Source organism: Apteryx mantelli, chromosome 3, assembly GCF_036417845.1.
Source record: "Apteryx mantelli isolate bAptMan1 chromosome 3, bAptMan1.hap1, whole genome shotgun sequence".
Classification (NCBI taxonomy): Eukaryota; Metazoa; Chordata; class Aves; order Apterygiformes; family Apterygidae; genus Apteryx; species Apteryx mantelli.
In genome coordinates, this window is record NC_089980.1 from 56,138,535 (window position 1) to 56,166,331 (window position 27,797).

The window sequence follows — 27,797 nt, forward strand, 5'->3', positions numbered from 1 at the left end:
TATCCTTGCTTTGTAAACATGCACTTCAGTATAGTGTTGGACTAGTGCCTAAGAATAATGTGATCACTGTAATTTAAAGTTGAGCATCTGTCTCAAGTGGTCTCTGCTAGACTCAAGCCTAAGAGACCCTAAAGGAGATCAGAGTTGGCAGAGATCAGTCCTTAACTCCCAGACTGTACCCCAGAAAACTTGTTATAAGATTGGCTTCTGCATTGAAATGGAGACCTACTTCTTCAGTAGGTGTAGCCTTTGCCTTTGTTGCTTGCAAGAATGGTAGAAACGATAAGGCAGAAGTGTGTAATATGAAAGTGAACACTGCTGCACTGCTAGCAGCACTGTCAAAGCAGCTGGAAAAATAGCTGTATGTGGAAGAACAAACTCAGTTCCAGACTCAAGCTTGTATTTGAGTTTCCAGCTAATCAGCATGAATTGATCAAAACTGTCAAGATAGTTAAAGTAAAACACAACAAAGATAAACACAGGCCAAATGAATAATCACTGAAGAAAAACAGTTTGGCTTTGTAAAGCAACTCTATTAGCTTCTTAGAAGTAAAAAGCTTTCAGTGCTGCTCTCGAGCTTCCTGTAAAACAACAAAGTCGCATACTCATGTTGCCTGCCTTATGCATTGTCATGTATTACGCTGAAAACAAGGAATCCTGCCTTCCTTCTGTCACTTCAGTACAACTTGTGTGGTGTTTTTGGAGTAAAAAGCCTTGTTAAGTGTGGACAAACACAAGTCTCCCTTTGTCTCAAAAGAAGAATTCACTTGCCTTTTCCTGATCCCTAGGACAAAAGTTGTAGTTTTTTTCCTGTCATCTCTCTTGGCCCTATTTTCTGGTTGTGGACAAAATTCGGCTGTGCATGTGTTTCTGGGAAGTGAACTTGCAAGCAATCACAGGTTATGTAAAGCAACTTCTCACATGAAATGATTCCACCTGCTCTCTTGTAGTAGATGAGGAAGTTGGCTACTTAAATAAGAGAGAGGAAAACATTTTTTTGAAGGTAGAGATCCCTTTTGATGTCTCCCCAAAAGTACCTCCTCTTCGCTTCTCTGTACAAGGAGCTTAAGTTTCTTTAGCTACATGCCTGAAATTCAATGGCAAGCTGTGTAACTGGATTGTTCCCTAAACATCGCATTTAATTAGCTTTTAATAAACATTTTTAGATATTTAGAACAGTAATAAGCTTGGTATCAGATATAGATGGTAGAAGCTAACATTGAGACCCGTGACTGAAAGGAAAATCCCATGTTCTCAGAAGAACACATCGGTTATGATTTGCTTGCCAAGGTTGGAGAAGAGTGATCAGGATCTATTGAGTGATAGCCATAAGGCCCTAAAGAGAGGGGAATTAGGTTGCAGGAAAGACAACAGAGGATTTTTATAGTAAAAAGACATTTCTCTCCTCTCTTACCAGCATGCATATTGCAGGCTCACTCTTGCTTGAAGGATTAATAATTTGAAATGGCTGACTGCACAAAGAGTGTGCGCCGTGGAAATTCATTTCCACTGGAGAAACACACAAGGCTGTTTAAACATCCTTTTGATTTATGACTGTCACAAATTAAAACTTGAAGGTGAGTGTTAAGGGATCTTAATATAATACATTATGCTTTGGATCCAGAGAAGCATGTAAGCACATGCTTAAATCATAAGTGTTTCTGTAAATACATATGTGGTATTGCTTGAATGATATAGTATAGCAACATGCTAAAACCAGACTAACATGGAAGCTATTATACCAGTGTAAAAGTACCTCTGGCTGACACTGCCTGTTCCTCTGTTCTTGCAAGAAAATCAATATTCTGGGAGAACAAAGGGAAATAACTGTTTTTCAAATCAAACTGGTTACACTGATATATAAAACCCACTAGTAGATCAGGCCTAATCGAAGCTAATAAGAGAACTGCTTCAAGTGCGCACCCAGCTCTCTACTAAAGTGAGGCTGAATTGAATCTGCTAGGCTGCTTTAGACCTGAACGCTGTCACTGAAGTTCTCTAGGCCCTGTGAAAGCATCTTGCTGTGAAGTTCATATATGGTAGAGTGGACAGTGCCTGGCAAGCAGGATTGTGATCATTTGTGTCCAGTTCTGCCAAACTAATTCAGTCCAGACACAGAATTTCTGCAAAATGACTTGGCTCTTATCTGCCAGGAGTACTACCAGACCTCAACTTCATATTTAGTTGTGATGAAAAGCAATATTTTTACCTGCTTCTTCCATCTTCTCTCTCTCTCTCTCTCTCTTTTCTCCCTCCTCTCCAAATAAATAATATTCTAGCTTGCCTAGTGGGTATGAGGTTTTGATGACACTAAGTTATAAAAACTCCAGGCCCAGCCTTGCCAATAATCAGCAGGCTTTTTATTTGCACTAAAATGTCCATGGGGTTTATAGCACTTAGGACCTAGTAGAATCTGGTCCTAAGGGAAGAATGTAATCAATTCTTGATGTGGAAGGGAAAATGCTACCTATTCAGTGCAATTCACAGTTAGTGAGGAGGAAAGGAGCTACATCAGAGATGATGGAAGAAGCTGATGGAATTGAATGAGGCACAGCAGGTCTCTTTTACTTTTCTTAATTTTATTTTATGAGGCGCTCAACATTAAGAAAAAATTCTCTTTCATTCTTTATTTAATGGGAGACCTTTGTGAACACAGCAACAAGCAGCTGAGGAAGCAGAAGGGCTATACAAAGAAGCAAATATCCGTCTATAATATAAAAACAACTTTAGCAGTTAAGTCCTCAAGGCTTAGGAAGCAGGAGGCTCCCTGTGGAGATACATATTCTTCTTCTTTATTTGCCTTGCCATTTGTGCATACAGAGCCACGAGAGCTGGGAGAGACTTAGCAGTCAAAACCTGAGTTTTCAGGTACTCATTTTCCTGTAAGATTCCATATTCAAACAGTAATTTAAAACTAAATCAGAAAGTGAAAGAAGGTAGATGAGCAAGCATTCATCCTAACACCAAAGGGGATGTTGCAATTCTGTTATCCTTGCTGGAGTAGCAGCAACATAGTCTGATCTCTCCAGGAGACTGAGCTGACATCTGGGGTTTCTGACAAATGTAAACTGACTGAGGCAGTGCCTCAGCAAGAGCATGAAAGGGAGTTTTTGGCTTTCTAGAAAAAGCAGCAGTAAAGAGGCACTTGGGTATCAGTCGCTATAAAGGGAAGACTTTTGCCAGGTGAGAGCAGTGACTTGCTTAAATAACCGTCAGTTGTTTGTTATTTAAGCAGAAGCTCTGAGGTGCCTAGAGAATTCATGTTGCGATAGATAAACACTGACATGACACTAAAGTGGAGTCCTTACACAGATCTTGGGTGCTTCCTTGTCAACAGGGACTGGTCAAGACAAACAAAAGAACCCATAAGAGCAGCTCTGTCACTTGTTTCGCATCTGCCATGAAATGAAATTGATATTGGTGGGGCAGGGAGGATGGATGGACTACACTTCGAACTCATTTCTCCTTTTATTCACTTGCAGAAATATCTAGGTAACCCTTTTGGTGTTCTTTTGTTTTCAGGCTCTCAGAATTAGAATGCACACTTTAGATTATGAATGCTTCTTTTATTACATTGAGAATGATTGAAGAGGGTCTAGGTGGTATACTCAAACCTGTGGCTTGTAGGAAAAGAGGCAGGGAATACAACTTTCAACACTTTTGTGTAACATTACACTGACTTCCAAATGGGAGAGAGAAATTGCCAGTTGCAGATCTTTACCGGTAGTTACGGTGTTTGATCTGTGCTTACCTGCTGATTAGGTGTTCCTTGCCAGAAAGGAATTAATAGAAAAATGATACATGAAAGTATGACCGTAGACATTAGTACTACATTAATTCATCTGGGCTAGTGCTTGGGAGTAAGGGAGAGAAGTGGAGGAGGAACAAGAGGGGGTCAGTATGTCTAATTTTCCTTTTTGAGCTGCTGCAAGCAGGCCACACTGGTGCAGGTCTTTATTCTCAGTGATTCACAACAGAGCAAGATACAGTTGGACACACGCCTGACCACCACTGATCCAGCTGACCACCTGTTATAGGTGACAGCTAATCCTTGTCTTGAAACACATAACCTTAGAAACAGCAGCTGCACTTATAAGAATTCATATTCACATAAGCCTCACCTCATCTCATCATGTAAGTAAAATATCAAGTGAACGGGAACTTCTTGAGGCATGGCAGCATCTCTAAAATGAGAAGCATAGGGAAAAGGAGGAGGAGGCAGCCAAGAAAACGGCATCTGGGGAAGGTGAGGATCACTTAACAGGAAGCAGAAGTGAAAGGCTGGGAATGTGGAGATGGAAAGAAGAAAAACAAGACATAAATCCCATTGCCAGCCTGAGATATGGATAATCCAGAAGCACAGATGATATGATTAGCCTCTGACAGCACAGCAGTATCAGTAGCAGAGTAAAGCATTCAGGGAGGCTGACTCCCAGTTCCTTAACTCAGAAAATATTTGCTTTGGCTTGGTGGCAGGTGGTTCAGAAGGGAAGCACTGGTCTTGTCTGAGCAGCAGTCAGGTTTCACAGCCCTTTTTAAATGGAAACTGTTCCAATTACTTGTTGCTAAGTAAATACAGTTCTTCTCAGCTTCTCATGAAATCATGAACCAGCCTTTTGTGAGAACAGAAGCTTATAGTTTTCTCCTTCAAGAAAATCGGTCTGTAAATGTGCAACAGCATGAAGGACAGAATATGGGGCCAGGGCTTACATAGCAGAAACATATGCTCAAACTTCCTTATTCCTGTGTAATTAAAGCATTACCTTAGCATGCCACTGGCTCTGGCTGCTGCCTCAAATCAGTCACAGGCTTTTGTTCCAGACTGAGATTTTTCCAAATTCTGGAGGATTTAGGTTTGGGATAGTAATCCAAAGATCTGTTCTGAACCCTAGCATGAAGACTGTATTCTATAGACTTCTAAGTGTTTGGGCAATGTTTTAAAGGAAAATGGAGTATTGGAAAAAAATGCAGAAAGTACTGATTGTAAGAGGAAGAAGGTAGCTAGTAGATATTAAGCTTCTGTCACTGAGATCTTAAGCTATGAATGTCCTAATCTGTGGTTACAGAATGGGAAACTATTATTTCTGTTGTGAAAATGCCCAGAAGCCTTTGTAAGAATCCTCAATGTGAAGTTCTTGGCACTTTACAAATAGAAAGGCATGCTTTCCAATGCTTGTTCCCATGTTGCTAATTTAAATTTACCTTGCCAGGTGCATCCTGTATAATCATATCTCTGCAGGTTCAAGGAACTGAAGGATGGGACCTGTTTTTTATATGTCAGATTGATTTATTGGCTTTGTTGTCCACCCCGCAGCTTAGTATAACCCAGAATTCATCACCTATGACCATTTTGCTTGATGTGAGGACATAATGAAGCTCTCTGAAAATTTCTGCTGTGTGAAATCTTTATTGCTACTAGGTTTAAAATGAGGGATACAAACTACTTCATTTTTTAATAAGCTGAGGCATGTTTTTTACAGTAATTAAATCCTATGAGATCTTTCAGCATTTATTGGTTCCTGCATTGGCAACCCCCAAGAAGCCTGGAAAAGATGATCTCCAAGCGTAGCTGTGATTTTATTTTTGAGGTGATTTCTCCAATTTTAAAGTGTAGCAAATCGACAAGGCAATGTGGGGAGAGAAAAAAGGAGAATCTTGTTCTTGGGCTATCCAGCCAGGGATACTTTGGTCTCCAGGCTTGTCAACTGGGAATCTTTTCCAGTGCTGAATTTGAATCTGGTGTGAGGGGTGGCTAGCAGTATGTTTTGCCTGTCTGGTCATCTCTGATCTTTTCCCTGCCTGATCTCAGAGTGCAGCATAATAACAGTGAGACTGTGTGTGTGAAGAGACCACCTTTGGGTACAGAGTAAGAATCCATCTCTTCTGCAAGGCTGTGGAGGAGCACATATGATGCTCTTTTTTGCAAACCTAGTTCCATGGCCTAGTTCCTGCTCCAGTTGCCCTCTGGCAGCTGAACAGCGCAGCATCAGCTGTGGTGGGAGGTCAGTGCCGGGTGCCGAGCAGTTATGCTGGCTGCATGCAGTAGCTGGGAAGAGGTTGCAGGAGTGGTGCTCTGTTGCTGAGGGACTGCTATTTCTAGATCCCACTCTGGCTTCACTGTACTGTTTAGCTCCGAGTTGTGCTTCCGACTTTCTCTCTGCAAACACAACTCCCAGAAAGCCTTCCCTAGGTTACAGTAGGTTGTAAACACTTGTGTGTCACCCTGGAGTTAACACAGGCACTATAAGTAGTAATCCCACCTTTTTGCACAGGTGATTATTATTATTATTATTATTATTATTTATTTTATTTTTTTACTCTTCAGTGTTCAAGAAATGCTCTGGTTTCTTAAAGTTGAAAGTCATGGATTTAGCAGAGTTATTAGGAAGGCTAAACAGTGGAGCACTGTGGAGTGTGTCATGTATCCTGCATGTGGCAAGAGGATTAAGGATGTTGATGTGTGTGGTATATAGGAGGGGATTATCAAACTTTCCAGCCACTTGCCTCTTTTGAGGTCAGACATTCAGGCAGCTTGTGGCACTGGTTTCTGCTAAGGAGAGGCAGAACAAGAGTGGAAAAGACAATCAAACAAGAGGAGCCGAAGTAAGATAGCAAAAAGTAAGCAAAGTGCACAGAGTGATACTGTGAGTGCATAAAGGAGCCCTGGGTGTAGCAGGGCTTGCAAATACACTCCACTTGTATCCTCTTAGCTGTCCTGTGAGAATATTTAGACTTTCATCTGTCCCTAAGCCTAATGTACCAGCTCCTTGTTGGCTAGGAACACGTGGTTTGTAGCTGCTTGTCCCAAGGTTTTTTGGGGAGATCAGGAGTGCAACAGGTAGAATATGAAACGGCAAATTTACAAGCTAAAAGCAGCTTTGAACGCAGACATGTTAATGGTCCTCTTCGGCAGAGGAGGACCATTTTCTCTCCTTTGCCTCCCTGTTTGGGGTGAGCACATAAGAGAAGCCTTGCCCTACAGGGCAAATTGCAAAGCTCACCCAGAAATGTATATGCATGCTTTACTACAGAAAGCAGTAAAATTCAGGGGAGGCTGGGACAGCCCAAAGGAAGCAGGTTTGGAGAAGGACCCTGGCTATCATCCCACAGAGCCCCTCGCACCAACCTCCTGGCCAGATTCCAGTTTTTGAACCAATCTAGTTGGACTGCAGCAAGAGCTCCCAGCTCTGTGCCTGGCAGCGTGATGAGGAGGAGAGTTTGCTTCAGCCTCATCACCTTTTCCAAGCGGGCACAGTGGCAGGAGCTTAGCTCTACGCAGAGGAAGTAGCACTGAACTCTGGGGACTATGTGCTTGCCCTAACAACTGTTCCTTGTTTTCTCCAAGAAGAGGCTTTGACTGCTGGGAAATAATTTCACAGGCTGATATTGTAGCTGGCTTAGCACATATGGAATGGAGATGAATCATTAGGAGGTTCTGTACTTAAATGAATGTTGCATGAAAAAGTAGTAGCATTGACTCTAGTGCTTTGCTGAGCTGTCTGCGTTTCCAGTGGATTTTTTTTTTTTATTCAGACTTGGAAAAAAATCAATTTTTGAACAAAGCAGAAAACAGTTTCCTCATGAGACTTGTTCAAAAGCCAAGGTCCATTTCCCAGTGGCATGTGTGTGTTTTACATGTAAATGCAGAGGTTGACTTGAGGGCTTTCAGTATCTCATTACCTGAGTTACTTCCTTATTAACTTTTATTTACAAATGATAAATTAATGTCCTGATGATTCACATGGAAAACATACTGGGCTATTTTCCTTCTTCAAACACAAAATCTCTCCCTTTGTAGGCAGGACCCTGACATCAACTATACTTGTGCAGGTGGATTTTTATTTTAAATTGCTGGAAAGTAGCAAGTGGCATGTTGATAATGGTTTTTGTGAATAGTATTCACTAGAACTGACCAGAAGCTCAGGAGAAAGAGATGTGGCAGTGCATTGCATCTGTAGGAGCTCCTAGTGGGAGGCTCCTTACCCTGGGGTCATAGAGCCATCTCAAAACGGCATTCTGGGATTTAGCTACAATGGAATGCCAGTAATGGAATGCCAGTAATGGAAACTGTGCTGACATAAATCTATCGATGCTGCTTTGTAGAGTTACCTCAGATAAATATGCACAGCTGTGCCTATAGCCATCTGGCTATAGTGTGTGACTGCTCTGTGATCTACTGAAAGCTGTATTAGAGATGATGTATAAAGTCAGCCTGTTGACGGTTCTCTCTAACCTGCTAGATGCACTCGGCGTCAGCTGGACTGTCAGAGTAGCCAATATGCTCTGATGTTTGAGTGCAGTAAAATGTTAATAGAAAACTGCAGCGGCAGTGCAATGGAATATTGCCATGGAAGCCGTTGAAGCAGGAATTCCCTTGACAAGGGGCACATGCATGTTCAGTCCCACAGCCTAATGAATAATGTGTAAAATATTATGTAAGCTGACACAATACGATATTGTTTCATCATTGACTCTGCTGCTTTAAGGTTTTTGCTTTAAGGTTTTTGCTTGTTTGGTCTTTTTTTTGTTTTTGTTTTGTTTGTTTATGCTTTTAACCAAAAGATCTTGTAGCAGTATTTGAAAGGTTCTGTTGGATGTTGATGATGCTGATTGGCAGGTTGTAAGATCTCACCTCGAAAATGAAGTAGTTACATAATTAAAGGCATCAGCACTACCTGCGGTGGGCTTTTTGTTCTTTCTGATTCACTTGTCACAGCCTGAAGGCTTTACAGGTCTTAAAAGCGATTGTAAACACAAAGAAGTCCTCTCTTAATTAAATGTTTTTTGATTATGGCTTAAACACACAACAAGCTGTCGTGGAAGAATGCCACAACACCTCTTACATGTTCTCATTTTAAAACCAGTACTATTTGGTGGCACAGCCTATATTTGGTCAATGGGAAAGGCACAAGACCTGCCTGCTTGGTCCCCTAATTATATCTAGAGAGTTAAATATTTTCATAAGATGCTGTATGACACAGGATAACCTGTCGACTGACATCCAAAATCCTTTACTCTTGGCATCCCGGTCTTGTTCTTGCTGCCTCGTAGGAAGTTGCTCTTTGGCTTGTCCAGGCTCATCGTAACTCTGCAGTCTGTTGGGGAGGCCAGAGGCCAAAGATTGCCTCTTCTAATCAGTCAGCACTGAACAGCTGTGCACTATTTTCAGGGGTAGAGCAAATCTGAACAGTCCTTTTTCATATGTCCTTGGATCACTTTTAGATGCTGCTCTCAATTCTCTTGGTGGATAGAACTCAGGATGCAATATGCACATCGCTTTACTGCTGATGCTCTGAGGAAAACAATCATTTTTAATGCTGGTGAGGGAAGAGAAAGCACCCTTTCACTGAATCTTGGAATGGTTTTTATGACTATGTTTATTACATGCAGACGTGAAGGCATTGTCAGACACTTATTTATAGAGCTTGGATAAGTGCAGTCAAATCACATTTTGCTAAATAGTTTGGAATAAACATATCCAAAAACAAGCGTAAAAGAAAAGTGTGTGCTACTGAGTGCCAAGGCAAGGGTGTAAAATAAGTTTCTTGGGGAAGGTGATCTAGTGAAAATTCAGGCAGAAGTGTAGGCTGCTGAAATAGCCTTTATATTCCAACAAGAGAACCATCTTTGGAAGAGTTATGTCTGGTTTCTTCTTTCTAATATAAGAAAGTCAATGTAGTCTTTTTTTTTTTCCTTGCATCCTCATAGATTGGCTTTGAGCTTCAAGTAACTCGGCACTGTGGATCATGTTTTGATAATTTATATAGAACACTTGTACTAGACTGTTCCAAAGAAAACTAAGATTTATCTATCAAAATAACAAACATCCCATTTGCCCTAAAATATTGGTCAGAGCCACAGCTGGTATAAATTAGGAGGGCTACTTTGATTTATCCTGGCAGAGTTGTCACTGAAGATTTGGTTGCTATGTCTCGAGAAGATGAGCAAAATACACGCGGCATAATATTCTAAATTAAAGACATGGATACTTTGCTGCCCAGTTTCTGCAGGAGAACAATATCTGAAATAAGCTGGAATAAAATGCAAAGAGAACTGTTGTATGCACTTACTTCAAGCTGCCTTGACAGGCTTGCCATAAGACCATCAAACTGGATATGGTTTGAGAATAGTCTGATGTAAATTTCTTCCAGGCCATTAAGAACAGAGCTGATATGAAAACTGATTTTCTGGCAAGCCAGATAAGCTCCAGTGCCTCCAAAGCTTATATGAGGAAACTGTGTGTGAAACAGAAATTCTCAAAAATTTCAACTGGGAAATATCAAAGCATTGTTTTTGATTTTGTTACTATTTTTTCAGCTCTTTATATTGTTTTCTACTCATTGAAAAAGCTGAAAATTGTTTAGACCTTTCTGTCATATTCATCAATTGGCACGTTCTTGTGAAAACATAATGATTTTGATGAATGTGCGCTTTCTGACAGAAAATAGCTCCATCAACATTTTCTGACTTTCTCTAAATAAGACCCAAATATCATGTTGTGTACTTCTGGAATGGTAACTTCTTACGAATTTAAAACAGTCTCTAATTGCTTGGATTTAGGATGAAGGAATTAACTGGCTTGTCAAACCCTTGTCTTTGAAAGTTATGCCATATGTCAGAGGAGAAAATACTTCCCATTTACCAGAAGATAATGGATTCTGGACAGATTTGTTTCTCAGATACGTGTCTGTAAAGAATACATAAACGTGCTGTCTTATTGCGTGTCTAGAAATCAGCAGGGTCTTGCTCAAAGAGGGCAACAGTATGACTTCTAAATTGTCCGTTTCTTAAGCTGATTCTTCCACCACTAATATGTAATAACCGATTCAGGAGTTAAATGCTTAGCTCATTAACTTAATTTCAAAGACGACTCTGGATTAGCTCTGTACAAGGGTTTTGTTTCCAAACTACACAATTTGAATTGGCATACATGTGTTATTACATGGGCCTATCAAGGTAATGGGATATTATATTATGGACTTTGGTGACACTTTGAATGAGAGCAGTAAGTCTTTTTCATAGCACACTGAAAAGAGAATTTTTTCCACTGTCCTTTTTTTCTTACACATCAGACTTATCCTGCCCCAAATGACAATGTTTTTTGACCTCTTTAAGATTTATATGTTACATTTTAAGCATTGATTGATTAAAGTAGGTTTCAAACTTTCCATTTTTTATTCTGAGTCTATGAATTTTGATCTGCTAAATAACAGGCTGGTAATGAGAACTGGAAAAACAGAAAAGGATAAATTAACCTATTTAAAATATGTACTCAAATTATTTAGTCTTGCAAACTGGGCAAGCAAAGAAAAAGCAATTAATTCACTTGAGGTTCTTATTCTTTCTGAAATGCCACTCAGTTAGGAGGGCTAGAAACATTGGTGAGATTGGAGCAGTGGGAAAAGTATGACTGCTCAGAACTGTCCTGACAGAGAGCCCTGGGCTTCCAGGAGAGAATGCACAGGGGTTGCCTGAAGGGCTGTTGCATGGAAGTTGCGCTCGAACTTTTTCCTAAATCTTTCTGGGTTTTCTGCAAAATGTATGTTTACTGAGAGCTGAGCATGCAGCCTTCTCTCTTGCTAGGTGTTTGAGCCAGCAAGGCTGCCGCAGTTTTAGCACTGTTGCGGAGCTGAGCCAAAACACGCTCTGCAGTGTACGCAGTCTGCGGGCTAGCTGCCAGCCTCTGCTCCACGATCCCAGCTCTAGTATGGAAATGTAAATGGCTTTCCCTGCTTACCTTCTTTATTTTTGGTGACTTTGTTGTTATAATTTAAATGGGTGTCGCTCTGCCCTGGTTGGCTTTGGAAGAGACACTACTCTGAGAGCAAAACAGAAAATGGAACCAACCTGGTCAAAATAGGACCTAGTAACAGCAGTGACTTGCAAGGCAACTGCTGCTAATTCCATATGCTAGTTTTTACTGGTAAACAGGGTGAAAAGGAAGAGGGGAGCATATGTGCACTATCATAATAGAGGAAGTTTGTATTATTTTCCATATTCTGCAAAATGTGACTTAAGCCAGAATGCACCAAGTGAAGAGAGCCCAAAATGACAGTGATGGTATGTGTGCTGCCCAGCTGGAGGTTGTTTAGTAAAGCTCTGATCCCGCCCTGGATACGCACACACCACTGGATCTACCTGTAAACTTGGAAACTCCAAGAGTGCTTTTCTATCCCTGACTCCGTAACTACTATTGGTAATCCTGGTTGATTTTTAAAGCTAAAAAAAAACCTACATACATATGCATATCTGTGTGTGTGTGTGTGTGTGTGTGTGTATGCACACATATATATATATTCACCACACATACTTTAGGGCAGAGAAGACAGAAGAATCTGAATTTGTAAATTTACATGTAGTCATAATTGTATGCTCATTCTGAATTTCTGAAAAATATAGTAGGCTTTTTTTTTTTCAAAGTTTCTTGAAGTCTCATTCACTAAAAGAGAATGGAAGGCTAGTCAAAATTTTGACCAAATAAAACTTTGAAGGGTAAATGGTGTACATACAGACTTTGGAACTCATTTCATGTCAGTAGTTTTTGGATAAGTTCCATTTAAGTCAATGTAAAAGTCCTTGAAAAGGATAAATTCACTATTTAAATTTCTTACATATTTTGCTCTGTATATGGAATATACATGTGTACTTAGAGTTTAAGTAATTTATTTTAGACTAGTCATTAACTATGCAAACCCAATGCACATTAAAAAATTCAGTTCTCTTCCTACAGAAATTCAGTTTCACTGTTGTTTTATTGCATCTCAGTAAATTATGAATCAAAGGTGCTCGTTTCACCAATGAAGGATGTTTTTTTAAGACAATAGGATTGTGCAGGGGCTTTCAGAATCATATTTAGTGAACAATTGGGTTGATGTTTGAGCCAGAAGGTGATTTAGCTGACTCTCATAGAGCTGTGTGAGTTCTGCATGGCAAATAGAATACAAATCTTGTATATTTATTTATTTCAAGCAGGAGAGCAGATAGGAGATTCTAAGTGCAAATGGAGTGGGTCTGCTGGCTAAGAAAGTGTCCTGTCTAGTATACCTGTCTCTTTTCCATAATCACTTTTGGGGGTAAACTCATGCAGCTATTGAAAATGCAGCTACATACAAAATTACCGTTTTGTGTGTCTGACTGCTCTTGACTTCCAAAAAATGGAGTCCTGCACATACTTATTGTCCATAGTCACCTGTCTCAAGACCAGCATATTTCAATTTGTAAGACTTAGTCCTTTATGAATGCATTTTGGTTGTTGTAGGGAAGATTCAAAATGTTAACCTTGCTCCCAGCTTTTGCTTCTAAAGGCAATAATTTAAAAGCCACCTCTGTGCTGTACCTGGTAGACTACCTGAGTGCCAGAGTTGAATTCAGTAGCTACTCAAGACTTCATACATAACTAAGAACGCATTCAGTGCACTGTGTTTTTATCAGAAAGCCATATCTCTCGTAGCATGTCAAAACTTGATTAAGTTGTGGGGAAGGAGAAAGTGATGTACTATAAGTCATTCATACACAATCATTTGTAGTGCATTTTATGTCAGCTATAACAGTCCAGTGAATGCTAGCAGAATATAAATCTACTGATCAAAAGAAGAGAAGTCTTTGTAACTGGCTTTATTACTGGAATAGCAGTTAAGGTTAAGTAAGTGTATCTATTCTAGCCCCATAGTTTTCACCTGATAAAGAAAACCTTTCATCATTTAAGCTGAAATTTTCTGTTGTGTCCTTTCCAGAACATGGTTTCTATGGTATTCTTTTACTCTGTTCTTGCTATATAGAGGAATACACTTTTAACTGAACTATTTCACTTCCAGTTTCTCAGTCTCACAATTTAAAACTGGGAAATAATTTTTAAAGATATGTTTCTTTCCCCACTATACTTGAGAGGAAAAAAAATCCACTTTTGTTTGTTTTTGGCACTCTCTGCAATCTGAAGGTTTACTGCTTTAATGTCTTGGTGTCATTTTTGGCTGTAGTTCTAATAGCTTGTGATCCTGCTGTTCAGCAGGATATACCCAAACATTAAGGCTTAAGAGTGAGTCCAATCCCAGTATTTCTGTAGTTCCTATAATAGTTTCATGCAGCATTTCTGCAAGTTGTAGTTGTTGCTGTAACTAAGCAAGTGAACTGAGGTATGGTGTGTACAAAAGCATGTGATCTAACCAACATATTAATGAATCCTTGCAGTTCCAGATCACAGAATCACAAATATCTTGCTCTGATTCAGCTAGAAGAACAGAAGTTTGAGATCCAAGCAGCCATGTGGTGCAGGGAGGACTCTTTCCCATTAGGCAGAACTTCAAATGACATAATGTACACTTTCTGCTTTTAGTCAGGAAGAATGAGACAGACCTGAGACTGAAGGGATTTCTGTTTAACTAATGCACGGTATTTATTGGATCCAACTCTTACTGTCTTGTTTTTGACCCCAGATTATCCTTTGCACAGGGATGTAGAACTGCTCTTAACCATGGCCTTATCCATTAGGTTATGTACATGCTGCTCTCTTGGGAGTATTGATTTCTGTGTTTGGCAGTGGCACAGCTTCTGCAGGAGAACGGAGAATGTCCCTCTCCCCTTAGCCCTTACATGGTGACAAAAGCACTGCCATGGTGGGCATGAAAAACTCTACTTTTAAGATGGAGCTTGATTAGCTTATGGAAGGGAGACAGGGCTCTAGGGATTGGGTCTACTCTGGTACAACAGGCTTGATGTTCCTAATTCAGTATAATGTAACCTAGTATTTGACTGGATAACCTTTTCACACTGATAAAATGCTACCAAATGTTAGTGCCCCCCCGCCCCGAATACTTGAAAACTGCAGAGAAAGTACAACATCAGTGAAAAATCAGAGTAATGACAGCCAGGGAGTGCAAGCTTTATTGTATTATATGAGAAAGAGGACCGGGTTATGCATGATAATGCTAAAAATATTCCATTTGCTGTGGGATAGTAAAACTAGCCACGTTATGTTTTCATTCTGTTGACGTGTGCTGTCTCTTGTAGATTTCAGAGTAAGAGGAATGAGGCTCTAAAATGTGATGGCGTAGATGCAGGACTTCAAAGTGCATAGACGTGATCTGCAAGACTCTGCAGGAGCAGATATGAAAGTTGCAGGATTAATGATAGTCAACTGAGCAGGAATTTGAAATGAAAAAGAAAAGGTGGGATCAGGATCTGAGTGCAAGGGAATTGTGTCACGTGGAATGGGGGCAATATTGACTCTCTGGATGGCACAGATATCCTTGCTTCTGGACAACTACATGAAAGTAGTACTACTACTTTTATTTAAATGTGTTAAAGCAGACTATCCAGAAAAAGGCCACAATAGCGGCTGAGAGTAAGAGATACAGATATTGCGTATGTGGAAAAATTGAACATGTTACTTCACAAACCTGCATTCCCTCTAAGTCGTCTTAGGAGCTAATGAGTGTGCAAAGTGAAGGAACAACTATTCAGAGCGTGTTGTACTTGTAAGGGAGGAAGACAGAAAGAAAAGAGAAGGGGAGTTTCCTGATGAGATCTGTCAGACAGTGGATGTACTTCCAAAGGAATTAGCTGACATTCCCTCACTTTGGCCTGTTTTTTTAAGTGTCCTGACTGTTGAGGTCTCTCTCTGACCTGATGGTCATTGCTTTAAGTGTACAGAGATAATTTTCTCATGGTAGCTAAAGCTGAGTATTGACCTGAAGTATTCATGACTGAGCTACATCTGTGACAGGGGAGTTGATTCGGATCTGAATATGATATTTTATGTCAAATATTCAAGTTAGTCCTGCTTTAAATTCCTAGAGTAGACATACTTGTAATGATCAGGACTGAGATTATTTTCTCTTCCTGCTTTTGTCCTAGGTCCAACACGAAAAATGCCCTTGACTGCCAGTGCCATGGACTTTTTTCAACTCTTTGTTCCTGACAATGTACTAAAGAACATGGTGGTCCAAACCAACATGTATGCCAAGAAATACCAGGAGAGATTTGGCAGTGATGATGCCTGGATTGATGTCACCTTGACAGAAATGAAGGCCTTTTTAGGTTATATGATATCAACCAGCATCCACCACTGTGAGTCTGTTCTCAGCATTTGGAGCAGTGGCTTCTACAGCAACAAGAGCATTGCACTTATCATGACACAGTCACGGTTTGAGAAGATCCTGAAGTACTTCCACATTGTGGCCTTCCGCTCGAGCCAGACAACGCATGGCCTCTACAAAATCCAGCCTTTTCTGGACTCTCTGCAGAATGGCTTTGACTCTGCTTTTAGACCTTCGCAAACCCAGGTAAGAGTTATCCTGTTGCCAGGGAACATCTGAACTATGTGCCCTAAGTTGTCTTGCTATGATTGAAAATGGAGAGCACAGCTGCCTGTAAAAAGAGCTAAGGATTCACAGCATTGAGCGAGACTGCAGTGCCTTCGTGAAGCATGAGAGAAAGTGGCACCGTCCTACACAGGCGCTCAGCACCACCTGACTTATAGCTCTGCAGTGCAGGTACCTGGAATATTTCAGCAGAAGTTCTCAGAACTGTGGCTGTTTTGCTTTAGTGGTCAAAACAAGCCTGGAGACTTTTCAGTGATGTTGGCACAGCTGAATTTGGCTGTTCTGAAGATGAGAGGTTGCAGACTGCTCCTGCAAGGGAGAGCAGAAAGGGCAGAGCTGGCACAGCTAGGCCTGGGGGAGAAGCTGTAGATGCTCCTGCTATAGGTTGCAGATTGGAGGCAGAAGCTGTGTTTGCTAGGAGTGATGAGCCCTGACCTTAGCAGTCAGTGCCTGCCACATGTCCAGCCCCTCCTGGGAAGCAGCAGCGGCACAGCTACCTCCCCATGACTGGACAAAGGGAAAATGAGCAGAGGAGGTAGCTGTCTTTGCTCACTGCAATTGTCAGCTGCCTTCAGCAGCACTGCCTGGGCCTTGTGCCAGTCCTGGTTTTTGATGATGGGTGATGCTGCAGTAGAAGAAATCATTGCCATGTGTATTTCCAAACAAAGTGCTAGTAAACTGGAAATATTTCTAAGCCACCTGGAATAAAAGTCAACAGGTCCCTGTTGAGTTTTCCAGGTACGATTGGGGTGCAGTAGAAAGCTGTTCTATAGGGAATCTATTCTGTAGACTGGGCTAACAATGTAAAGAACTAAGTATAGAAACTTATGAAACTAGCTGTTGTCTGATTACAGCTGCACAGTTGAACAAAATTTTTAAAAAGTGCAAAGAAATGTTTTTTTAATGTTAAACATATGCTTTTTAAGCTTCCTTCCACTACAGTGTGGTAGAAAACACTACAATGCTCCTTTTGGAGCTGTTAAAACTGATCAAGTTCAAAAGTCTGGAAAGAAAGGGAGCAAATGTGACATGTTACTGCTTGCAGTAAGTCTTTAATCAACTCTCTTTTTTTAGCGTGTAAACTGATTTCACGTGGCTGTCAGGAAAGGGCATTGTGTGTCTCCTTTTTTCCTGTTTCCCCTCCAAAGCATTAGGTTTTGTGTCCACTGCACAAAATGAGTGAAGACTTAGATACATGTTACCAATTCAAGTGTGCCTAAAAATAAGATTGAGAGTAACCTGGGAGGAATTGGAGACTTTTTTCTATTTTCTAGACAATAAAAATCATTTCTGTAAAATTCAGGACAATGTAGCTGTCCACAAAGCTATTAGGGTAGATGTGAGAGAAGAGAGGCAGGAGTGTTCTCACTTAGCCAGGCTTGCAAGGTGCATTTACATCAAGACAAAACAGGCGGTTAAAAACATGATATTGTTGGGACCAAGCTCTCATTAAGATATGAAATCTAATCCTTATGGCCACTGACTTCAATGGGCAGAACATAAAGGGTTCAGAAATGTGATCACTGTGTCTAATGTAAATGCTTATAATGGTGGGCTCTGGGACATGTTGAGAGTGCAAATCCATTAGAGCATAAAATTTGATTTGCATGTATAGCCCTTCTCCCTTCCCCCTCCCAAACAAGGTTTGCAAACTCAATTGATGAAACCCATAGTGCCCTATTTGCAATGACAAAACATCTAAATCTCCACAGGCAAAATGCACGCTTTTGCTTAGCTTACTAAGGAGATGCTACTTATAAAAAAAGGGGGGGAGAGAGAGGAGAAAAACTGGCAGTCAAATTCTCTTCCTTCCTCCTCCACTCCCCTGCTCCCTTTTCAGTGTTTACGTCAGTGATTTCTGTACAGCTTGTTTCAGGGTATTGAGCGGAACAAAAAACACTAAGATACCACTTCAAAAATAACTCTGAGAAAGGAAAAGGTTTTGAATCTGTTGTTAAAAATAGTCTAGTGTAGCACCGGTAGCCTCCGGGGGACATTCCAGAGCTCCTCCTGAAAGAAGCCTTGTGCTCAGCGCTGTTCTGGGTGGCATCAGTCAGAGCCACACACCACGTGTTGGGAGAGACATGGACCCCATCTGCTCGAAACAGCAGAAAAGACCTCTCCCTGGATATTGTCTGGAGTGCAGATTAGCAGACTGCAACAAACATCAAATCCAGAATGTCAAACCCAGTGAGATTAGAAATAATAATCCAATTGCACAGATACAAAGGGAAAAGGCAAGGGAAAAGACCCATTCAGATGGGCTAGTGGATCTGCTGCCTCTGAGAGCATTTCGGGAAGAGAGGCCCAGGTTTCTGTGGTCAGTGAAGGTCTGGAATCCTGTGTTCAAAATGGATTTGTTGCTTAAGGTACATCTGTATTTTAGGCATGAGATTTATGGTGTCTGAATGATTTGTGCCTGAGTCTCGATCTGTGCTCCAGCTTTAGGCTAGCTCTGGACCATGCAAGGAAGAAGGCTTGAGTGAGTCTGCCGTGGGGTCCTGCAGCATGCAGCTTTGTGCCTGCCTGGACAGAGTTTTGGTCCCTTGTACCCTAATGTCTTGTAAATGGCATCAAGCAAATAAGTGACCTGGGCTGCTTCCGGTTGAATGCCTCAAGGCCGTTCAGGGCTTGGAGGTAGACTTGTTACTTATTTTCTTCCTTTGGCAATGTGGGCTCACAGAACATGGGTTAGGGAAATGCCCTGTTCACCAGACTGCCGTGGACAGAGCAGACAGTGTCAGGCAGGCAGTGTAACATCTGCCTTCATAGTAATTTCTTCTATATTTCTGATCTTTTGCTTTTGGAAAACTAGGTAAGACTCTTTGAATGGAATTTCTGTCTCAGAAAATATTTAGGGTTTTTCCTTATGTGTGAACTAAAAGAATAAGCATGCAAAAATGACATCACACTTTCTGTGAAAGGAAACTAAACAGAGAGAGAGAGAACTATGCCAATATACCAAAACAAAGCATACATTCTAGTGAGTTATAATTATTTTGCTAAATATACTTAGCAAACAGAAGGAAATAATTACTCTCTAGCTTATGAATGTACTGAAAGCCCAGAACAATATAATTGTATATCGACAGCACTAGCTTCAATTTCACAAGTGAAAGAAATGGCGTTCTAACCTAGATTGTATAAGCATGATGGGAGTATTTTCTGGATCCTATCCCACCTCCAAAACAGATATATAAATCACTGCTGCCTGTACTTAAGCCACAAGAGGTGGAGTTATGGGTTCAGTTTCTAGAATCAGTGAATCTTCTCTTTGCTGCTTCGCTTTGTAGAGATGCTACTGTCTAGAGCTGGAAGCCTGAAAACAGAGAAAGTGCCCTGATTGAGCTCAGAGGATATATTGTAACAAATTCAAGGGTACTCACCTGTCAAGGATATAAACTGAACTGCAGGAACCAGAGGAACTCAAGAAAATAGCATCACTGCTCAAACATCCTTCTTTGCCTGATGAGTACTTACGCGCTTGTCACTGGGATGTGACTAGACAGGATTGCTGTCTGTGGTCTCCCTGACCAGCATGGGAGAGGTCAGGAACACAACTCCTTGCATTCCTTTCCCCTCTCCCTCCGAAATACCACCTTCTTGGCATCATGGAACCAGACATTTCTGCATCTACCCAGTAAAATACGAAGTGGAAACAGTTAAGAACATGAGTGCTGCTGACTTAAATCTTTACCTCAGGCAGCAATAAGCTTCCTGGCAAAAACAGAGACGTAACTGCAACCTCTTGCTCCAAAAGCCTGGTGCTCTAATTTGGCCACTTACTGAAGGATTTGTTTGTGTTTCACTCTCAATGGTATCATAGAGGGCAGCTAAGCAGTTTCAACACAGTTCTTCCAACCCCAGCTCACGGCGTTAGATGACAACTTCTCTGAAAACATAAAGGGGGAATAACAGTTTGAGCAAATCTTAGCTATTTTATGTCCTTGTGATTAAATGTTGATTTTTGTATTGAGCATTTCGGAATTATAAGATCTTGGTGAAGTCATACCTATGTGTCTCAGTTTCCCTATTTTCAAAATAATCATTTGTGACTAGCATTCCTGGTCATAAACCAGGACTTTTCTGTATTAGGGGCTGTACAAATATAACACAAAAGTCATAAGTATTCAGAGGTTGTGGGCCAAGTATAAGGCACGGAAGAAGAGAAAGAGAGACTAAGGAACAGTAAGACTATTGGATAACAAGGTAAATTGCTGATGTCCTGTGGCTCTTGGACAGCTGATATTTCTTTTTTTTTTTAATGGGTAAAGCCAGATTTTTGGTATGTGTTTGACAGCAGATAATGATGAAACTTTGTGGCTATTTTTAAATTACTTAATGGTAATGGAGTGCTGTAAGAACTGGTATCTTTTCTTCAAAGAGAGTTGGTTGAAGGCTGAACAAATGGACAGAGGAACCTGAGTTCATGGTTCAGTTGGAGGTGGGACTTAGCCTTTCAGTGATGACAAAGATGGTCAATAAAATGTGGATAGGCTATGCAAGACTCTGAAAGTGAAGAGAGAGGATGTTGGATATATTGGAGAAGGAGAGCTCACAGAGAGAAAGAAAATGATGTTGTCAATATGATAGACAAGGAAATGACTTTCCAGCAGCAATCAGAAGGGCAAGATTGCCTTATGTTGAGGTCAAAAGGAAAACTGTTGCTGGATGACTGTGAGCTTGGATGAAAACTTTACTATGTTGGTGAGTAGGAAAAACTATATATTTTAGAGCTGTTGCTCAGAAAGCATAGAAAATGCAGGTGCTGCTTGGCTCTGAAGACCTTGCAAGGAGTTGGAGGTGAAGACTGATGTTCAGATTCACTGGCCAGAGTGATCTGCAGCAGGAGGAGTATGCAGTGACCAAAAAAGGAGATAGTAAGAAGTTATCTTAAGAGATGGGGAGATGCTCTCAAATGTAGCATAGCAAAAACAGATCTGACAGCTAGATATCTGAGCAGAGATGTCAGAGACCAGCAGAGAATTTAGTTTGGACAAGAGGAGCTCTGAGGCAAAGAAGCAGAAATGCAAGCTACTACTGGAAAAACAGTAGCTGAATCTGTGCATGCAGGTCCAATTACCCCAGGGGCTGTGTTTGGAGCTGGATGGTACCCACCTAAAACCAGAGTAAGCTGAGGCAGTTCCTTCAGGGAACAGGCTGAAGATACAGCTTGTGTGAGGGACAGCCACGGAGCCAAGTGAACATGAAGTATCAAGCACATGTTGGTTCATTAGCTAAGGCAGTGGAGGCTGAGGAGTATGAATACAGGATAGTTGGTGGTTCAGGTCTTTGCCTACCAGCCTATTCAGACTGTGATGAGAGCATGATGAGTGGGATTGAAAGGTGGAAAGAAGTCTGGAGAAGATCTAAAATGGAGAAGAAAGAAGACACTCCAGACAGTGACTAGCTGTTTTGTTCAGTGTACTGAGAGATGTTGAGAGCTGGACAAATTTTGGAGAGGCAAGACTCCAAGAATGGACTCCAAGATCTTAGAGTATGTGGGTAAAATGGAGAGTGAAAGCTTAACAAGAAGACCTAGCAGGAGTGAGGATGGTTATAAAGAAGATGAGAAAGGATGGGATTGCTGAGGGGGTTAGGAAGGGGGGATAGAAGTAACCACATGAGAGGTTCCTTATACTTGAACAAAAGTGAAGATTTGAGAGAGGGAAATGGGGAAGATTTCTGGGGGAAAAAATGCAAGATACCTTGCATCAAAGGAAGTCAGAATAAGAAGAGGGGAGAGTTTGCGGAGCAAGTCAAACATGGTGAAGAGGCAGCCAGGAGTGTGTGTAGGATTCAAGCATGAAAAATAGATTTTTATCTAGAAAAATAAGCAGGAGAGAATGAATATGGCATGGGGGCAGTAAGCCTAGTCCTAGAAAAGAGGGCATTGCAAAGACAGCAAGACAGGAATGGGAAAGGAGCAAATATTGCTTTGCAGGGTCAGTTGACAAAGAGATCGGTTTGAGATAACAGGAGGAGCAAGGAAACTAAGGTGGAGGAGGGAAGATGAACTAATAGGGCTTGCCAGCAGCAGCAGGGCTACCTTTTGGCATAAGAAAACCTTGTCAGTGCCAGAAGCAGCAAATTGCCTCTTTTTCAAAAGAGATGGGGATCAGCTGTTCCAGCAGCAGGCACATCCCAAATGCTGTCCTGCTTGCAAGTCCTTTACAGCTGTTGAAAGAGGGGTATATGTGGGATGACAGCACTCATCTCCCCACCCTTTCTGAAGCAAGCAAGAAGAGCAAGCTCCAGGGTTCTCATTTCAATGTTTCTGCTGGCCCCATTCCCTCTAAGCAGCAAGAGCAAATTCTGCCCTATTCTGTCTGATTTTCTTTCCCCCTTCCCAGCAGTTCACTAGGGGTTTCTTACAGAGAAATGGAAAGGACTTAAACATTTGGGGTAGGAGAAAAAAGGGTCCTAGGGGAAGGCTGAGCTTAGAGTGGACAGGGGGAAGAGGAGGGTGGGGAGAAGGTTTTCAAAATCCAGTCTTGCTTTCTAAACTTAAGGCTGACAGGCTTTATGCTGTCTTAGTATGGGGGAAAGAACGCAAAGGGTAAGAAGGATGCAGAAGAGCTGCTGTGGCTGATGCTGTGGTACAGAAGAGGGAGTTGAGCTAAGGGCAGAGGGTAAAAAATGTCTTCAAATTATACAGCCTTTTCTATCTGCTGCTCCCCATCCTACAGTGGAGGAGATTAAAACAGTTGAACCCCATCATTTGACAGGATCTGGCAGGTAAGAGGGCCTTTCCAAAAGCTGAGGAGTTCTTAACGGCATGTACAACCCCTTCCCAAGGGATGTGGTCCTCCCTCTGTAGGGAAGAGGTAGAAAGCCATAAAAGAATGAGATCAAGATTAGTATTTGCAAATCACTGTCCAAACTCCTTGAGGTGTCAAAACATTGCAGGTGGTATTCAGAAAGAAAGGGCAGTGTTTCATGTGGACCTTGAGAAAGGAACAGGGTTTGGCTCCAGTGGGGTAATGGGGCAGCTGCAGATTTAAGAACAAGTAGTTTTGTATGCGACTCTCCTTGCTTACATCTGCATTTTGGTGTATAATTTGCACATTTCACAAGAGTGCTTTCAGATGGTCCTGTGAATGTTTTATGAGCTGTTAAGAACTGGAGTGCATATAAATGAAAGTGTGCAGCCACCGCTGCGTGGGGAGGGCATAGATGCCTATTTTGGGCTGACAGAGTGATGTTCAGTCAACATCTTGAGCAGCTGCTGGCCTCCTGAATACATCAGTGGTGCTTAACTGCTTACCCACCACATCTCCCTTTTAAACCTGGGAGCTGTGTTCATTGCAGCATTGTTCTCATTTTTGTCACTGGGCACCTGCAGATGTGCACCTGTGGAGAGTGTATACACAAAAGTAACACACATGCAAACACAGAAAGAGTCCATCTGAGAGTGACAGCCTTTGTATTATGGATACTTATATCTGAGATGGTCCCCATAGGAACATGGTCACTGGAAAAGAATGGGCTCCTTTAGGGCATAACCCATCTGACTTATTTTACATATGTCTTTAAAGACAATATGAATTATGGCCTGCGAGGAGGTAGTAGTGCTTTTCTATAGGTGTGTTTTGTAGTAGAAAACCTCACAACTTTGGTACACAATAAATGGAGAGAAAAGTAATGAAACAGCTATAAGCAATAGAGAACCATTTAGATCTTCTGAATTCAGAGTGCAAAAATTGCTTCACTTTCACAGATGTTCATTACTTGCTCCAGTCTACCTTATCTTTTCCTATCCTTGTCTCTTCTCCTTTCTTTCTCTCTCCTTTTGTCAAAATTTTTCAGTTTCTGAGACAAGAGAGCCTCCCATGAAGCTGCTGCCACCTGGAAAAATGTCCTTGTCTCTTCATCATCTTCTCAAGTGGCAGCAGAAAATATCTTTTTCTCCCTTAATTTCTCTCCCTCTTTGCTGTGTGCTTTCCTTTGCTGTAACCATGGAGCATACCTTACAATATATTATAGGGGGTGTTTGGGTGGAAAACATTTTGCCAAACAAGATTAAGCTTGTGATGAAGCTGGGAGGAGCATGCCACTAACAATTTTTTTCCCTTTTAACACTGCTTCATTTTGGAGGGATGATAAACTATAGCTGATGGTGAGAGGTGGTAGAGCTGTGCCTTGCCACGCTTGCAAACCAAATGTAGAGCAGCCATCCACAAAGGAGGGTACTTGGTCAGGCTGTGTTTTTTGTTGGGTGGAAGCGCTGAACAAAAGTAGTGCTGCTCCTTTGTATGAGGTGACGTGCACAAACATGCAGGGATTGTGTTTCCTTGGAAGAATTTAAAGTGCCATTTCTTTTCAGGAATCGTATACTCTTCTGTTTTTCTTTTCCCCTCTTTTCTTTCTAACCGCAGGTACTACATGAGCCCCTGATTGACGAGGATCCTGTTTTCATTGCCACATGCACAGAGAGGGAGCTGCGCAAGAGGAAAAAGAGGAAATTCAGTCTCTGGGTTCGGCAGTGCTCATCCACTGGTTTCATCTGCCAGGTGGGTTTTACCTCTTAAGATGTCCTGATTGAGTTCCTAGTAGGCACATGTGTTGCAGGACCAGTGGTAACAGTCACTTCTGTTCGTAGCCTTGCCAGGGGCTACAGTCTGAATGCAGCAGGCCTCTGACTCCCACAGATACTAGATCTGAAGGCTGGTGGCAACAAGTTCCCAATGGTCTGTTTGCTGTATGATTTAACTGAGGGTGCCTGTCTCTAACACTGTCCCTCTGGCTGCCAGCCCTAAGCTCATTAAATTGAAACAGAGTTACAGGATCTGTCCATTTGTACATCCTAAGTTTATCTAAACATCTAGGTACTGTGACTCCTGTCCTTTTTAATGAGTCAGCTCCTTTCTCCAAGGAGGATAACACTGCATCTGTGATAGCCCGCTGTGTCCAATAGGCTAAGTCAATATGCTATCAAGATACCCAGTTTTCTGTGAGCAACATGTGAGCAGGGTTGTGTATTACATCTTTTTTCACACCTTTGCTTCTCTGCCAAAGAAATAAAATCTGACACGACTTCAAGATGATGTGTGAGCTTGAGCGGGAGAGACATGTTAAAGGATTTGTATTTGGTGTGTTGTAAAGCACTGGGGACAAATTTTCAAATTCTCAGAATCTGCAGTTGCTGACATATTTTTTTAGCTCTCTTGAAAATCTGGACATTTATTTTGATATCTAGAGGTGAGGGGGTGGATATTTTCTGATATTTCTTTTTCTCAAGAGCTTCTGTGGAAACTTGGTGTCATGCATGTTCCAGAGCAGCGATTCTGAAGTGCAGGTACGACACGCACACTGACTGCTCAGACCGAATGCATGTCAAAACTGCAGGGCTTGTGGATTTACTGTGGTTGAACATACGTTCACAGTAAAATCTGATCTGTGAATCACTACAACTGTTTGGAGAGCTATGCAAGAAAAGAGGCTACCTGGAAACAGGAGATTGCATTTTCAGCAATGCAATCACACTTTATCCATCCAGATTTTACAGCAGTTGTTTCATCCAACAGAATAGGCTCACCTTGTGAAGCGTCCTTGGAAGTTTCTGTTCTCAAGGTTTTTGTAGTCATTTGCTATACAGAGGCAGTGTCGTTATCTCCAAGATGAACTCCTTCTGTCCCCCATGCAGCTTATTACTGAAGCATAATGGGTACAGAAAGAATAAAGTTTGCTGATCTCCCTTGCCATGCCCGTCCCCAGCCAACCACCACCAAACTAATAAATCTTCAGGTGTGCCAGAGGCTTCAGATTCTGAACTATAAGTATGTCGCATCTCTCTTCCTGTCCATTGAGAGAGTAAATTAATGGAATGTCAATTGAAACAGAATAGATGCTCAGCACCCCCCTAAGCCTCTTGCTCCCTTAATGAAATAGATACGCTTCACTTGCATCCAGATGACATCCAGAATCTCCTTAACAGCCTTCTATCTTCATTCCATGACTTGGCTCTAATTATCATTGTGCTAAAATGATTGGATGATAGGGACCTTAGAGAAGGGTGAAAATGAATATTCAGGAGCATGAACATTCATGCTAAAGTGGAAAAACCTAGTCTCGGGAGGGGCGTCTTCAACTGTGGTACATTTGAAATGCCACCCACATTCAGTTGTGTTGCTACCTTACCTGCACACTTACAAAGAAACTTGAGCAATCCAGAGCACTTATTTGGTGGCTACTTGTATTATTTACTGTATTAAAGAGAGACTTTTTTCTGTGTTTAACATATGGAGAGAACTGATCTAAACAGGAAAATAATTTGATATTTTCCCCTCTGTGTGTGCGCACACCTTCCCCTCCATCTCTTGTGAAACTGCCATCGTCAGGAAGGACTTGTTGCTTAATGGACAAGGACTGACTGGTCTGCCACCTATGTGCTCTCAAAAAAAGCTCACCACTACCACTTGGAAACATTTGGAAATTCTGTAACACTGGATGAATTTTCTCATTGTTTCTGCATGTTGACATCAAGGGTCAGTTTACTCAGGATAGAACTTCGTAAATCAGGTTAATTCAGTTTCAAAAGTCTGAAAAAGATATAGGTATAAAAAGGTGAAGCAGCCCAGGTGAAGGAGAGAGCTGAGCAACATACCATTGGCTCTCAGAGACGGAAGGAAACTCAAGAGGTTTGTGATGCTCCTGACCCAAAGCAAGGTCCTCTAAACCTTTGTGGTTTGTGTGATGTTAAAAATATCTATTTGGGGACATCCCAGTTCTCCCAGTGGTCTGTTTTTCCTTGAATGAAAAGATCTGTTTGGTTGGTTTGTTTGTTTTCCTAACATAAAATACACATCAGTGTTTTGAAGCCGCATGTAGACGTACTCTGTGAACAGCTCCTAGTTGGCAGCTCACTGGGTAGTTGCTAATGTTCAGAGTTTTAGGTTTTTGACTCCTCAGATTCCTCTGTTTGCTTGTTCTCATGAACAAAACTCTGAATCACTTTTTTGGTGTAAGTAAATACACCAAAATACACTTCTGTCTGATGGCTCATCATTTGCTTTTTATAAGCAAATGGTGTTTGGTTAAAAATTCTGCTAAGTCATTTATGGAACAAAAGTGACATAAAACCCAAATATTGCTTGTGAGTATAAGAACATGCATAGGTTTATATATGCATAATATAAATAATGTATATATATTAGACTACTTTTCTAGCTCTGGTTCCTGTAATACAAATGACTCCAGTACTGACAATTAAGTCTCTGTTTTAGGATGGATGCTCAATTTCAGATCATAGCTCTGCTTCAGAGTTTCCAAAGCAAAGCATCATTTTGCAGTGAATAACTTTGTTGTCGAGTACCTTTCACGGTCAGCTAACCAACTGGGAACATGCAGGAAGGGCAGATCACTCAAACAACATAAATGTACATCTACAGCAGCTTGGAACGTGAGCAAAATTTTTTAGAGGTTTAGAAGGAAAATAAATGCCCTGCTGCAGGAAGGCTGACTTTGGCAAAGTAGGCA

The 27,797-nt window shown here is 41.3% G+C and overlaps 1 protein-coding gene across 1 annotated transcript in view; it reads left to right on the forward strand.

Annotated features, from left to right (window-relative positions):
• PGBD5 (piggyBac transposable element derived 5) overlaps positions 1-27,797 on the forward strand; it is a 77,644-nt gene that overhangs the window by 16,746 nt on the left and 33,101 nt on the right. The window contains exons 2-3 of the mRNA XM_067293428.1: positions 15,853-16,280; positions 24,698-24,832. Of these exons, the coding sequence (XP_067149529.1) occupies positions 15,853-16,280; positions 24,698-24,832 (563 nt within the window). The remainder of the gene's footprint in view (positions 1-15,852; positions 16,281-24,697; positions 24,833-27,797) is intronic.